General features: G+C 39.3%; 1 protein-coding gene across 1 annotated transcript; it reads left to right on the top strand.

The window, feature by feature from the left end:
- Window positions 1-314: 314 nt before the first annotated feature.
- On the top strand, window positions 315-1,303 carry LOC145159410 (NDR1/HIN1-like protein 10). Its single transcript, XM_079078394.1, has one exon. It carries the CDS (start codon window positions 418-420, stop codon window positions 1,159-1,161), a length of 744 nt encoding a protein of 247 aa, XP_078934520.1. The 5' UTR covers window positions 315-417; the 3' UTR covers window positions 1,162-1,303.
- The last annotated feature ends 1,084 nt before the right edge of the window (window positions 1,304-2,387 follow it).

Here is a 2,387-nt window from a genome sequence, read left to right as displayed (position 1 = left end):
TTGGACCGATACAACTTTAAGTGCATATGTATAACTCGTTGAAGCCTTACCGAAAATTAGTTTATCTATTACGACTGTAGGGGTGAGTATTTGGATCGAATCAGACCGGATCAGTTTTGTAGAAATTGGTGGACTTTTGATCAGACCTGCCGGTCTAGATCCGGTCCAAAGATCAAAATGCTCACCTCTATATTTTGTTAATCCAAAAAAAAAAAAAAAATCAACCCAGGTTGCTATAAAGGAAAAATAATAATAATAATAATTAAAAAAAAATTATCATAGGTGAATAGCCTTAAATATAAGTTTCGAACATTATGACGCGGTTTCCGGCAATACCCCACCTCTCCCACACCCTGACTATACAAACAACAGGACATATACACCACCGCCTTCTCCTACAACCCCACCTCACATGCAATGGCCGATCAGAACAGGCCCGTCACCGGCTACCCCGCTCCGCCTGCTTCCAACGGCTATCCTACCAACACTGCCACTGCATACCCTTACGTTGCACCGCCACCACAGAATCAGGGCGCATACTTCAACGTTTCTGCCAACCCTTACTACTCCGATCCCTACGCCAACCAACAACGTGCCACCTTCATCCGCCGTATCTTCGCTGTCTTTATTGCTTGCATTATCATCATCGGGACCATAGTGTTCATCATGTGGCTCATCCTCCGCCCCCAAGTCCCTCAGTTCCGTGTAGATACCCTAACCCTATCTAACTTCAACATGTCATCAAACTCCCTGATTTCCGGTACTTGGGACGCTCGTTTCACTGTACGTAATCCTAACTCAAAGATCGTTCTCTACTACGATCGCATCGAAGCTGCCGTCTTCTACAAATCCGAATCGATTTCAGAGACAACAGTGCCGCCTTTCGCACAGGGAAAGAAAAATGAGACGACTGTTCGGGCAACATTCGTTTCCTCGTCCGCCTATGTCGATGATCGGAATGGTATCAGTAGCGAGAGATCTCGTGGCACGGTAGACTTCAATTTGAGGATGATGGCTAGGGTTCGGTTTAAGGCTGGTGCTTGGTGGGCTAGACGGCGGATTCTGAAGATTTTTTGCCCTAATTTGTCAATTGGGGTTTCTACAAATAGCTCCGGTGGATCTTTGTCTGGTGGCTCCAAGAACTGCAGGGTTGGTCTGTGATTACAAGGTAATTTTACCATGCTTTTCTGAAACCTAATACAGTTGTAGTCGAGATCTTCTGACCTTTTCGTAGTATGATATGTACAGACTGCTGTTTTTTTGTACCTTTCTTTTGAATATATGTATTCAAATTCGTTTTTCATCCTTGTTGTGTTTCGATTTGTTCAATTGCTCAAGTGTTGTGTTCATTCATCTTCCAATGTTGAGTTGGTATTGAGATTTAGTAATAATCTCAATACACATTCATGAAAGTAATAATCCTATAAAGCCCAAATTTTGATTTATTTTCATTCCTCTAGATGCAAAATTTCATAATAATTTTTGGTGCTCTATGTTGATATAGATCTGTCCTGATGTTCTCAAAAAGAAATATGAGCACACCTTCATTTGCTTGTTTATGATAGCAATAGCATCCTACTAAACTTGTATTTCTTTATTTCTTTCTGTTACCACTTTGTTCTTTAATACATATGAGAAAGCAAGAGCGGCTGGCTGGCTGGCTGGCTGTCCCACTTGCAATTATTGTTCCTTTGACATTCGCAGTCAATTAGCACTTACCGGGTTACAGTCCAATGCTTGCCAAACACAGTATAAAGCGTTTGTGTAGATGTGTCTTGTTGGGTACATGTGAAACAAAAAGCTCGTTTGATAATTCAATGGAGGATCTCCTCTATTATATTCTTATTATTGGATTGGATATTTGGATATACTTCAATGTTCTTTGTTTTTGTGATGGTTGTATGTGAAATCTTTGGTCAAACGAGTATTCTACTGACAAGTTTCAAAACTTCTGGCCTCTGTTCTTAGTCCTATAAGAGATACATTTCTATTGCAGTTTTTTGTAATTGAGTCCTCAGTCCTAGTCCAATTTATAAAACAATCATCATGTTTTGTTTTGTTTTGTTTTCTGATGGCAAATGGAGCCTTAGTGGGGTGGAACGATAGAGGACTTGATAAAGTTTGTTGAAGTAGAGGAAATTGCCAAATACTACCAACAAAATCGACCAAATAAAGTCAAACGAATTGAAAACTGCATACGGTATATGGCTATATTTAATAGTGTGTTAAAAACAAAATCGAGTTATATGACCTAACACTGGAATCACGATAAATAAAAACTTAAAATTAAAAACGGTTCTATAAGGCTATAAAATTATGACCTCCTCAATCTCAACCATCAAATAAATTTTATCAGTAGTCGATATTTTGTTTATGTGTTAAACTTA

The sequence above is a fragment of the Lactuca virosa genome, chromosome 2 (assembly GCF_052849685.1).
Source record: "Lactuca virosa cultivar CGN04683 chromosome 2, Lactuca_virosa_CGN04683_v6, whole genome shotgun sequence".
NCBI classification, from domain to species: Eukaryota; Viridiplantae; Streptophyta; class Magnoliopsida; order Asterales; family Asteraceae; genus Lactuca; species Lactuca virosa.
The sequence above is the reverse complement of the archived record's forward strand: the minus strand, read 5'-3'. Positions and strand labels throughout refer to the sequence as shown.

What these genes read in the sequence shown, in the direction of transcription:
- LOC145159410 (XM_079078394.1), top strand. Translation starts at nt 418, where the DNA reads ATGGCCGATCAGAACAGGCCCGTCACCGGCTACCCCGCTCCGCCTGCT.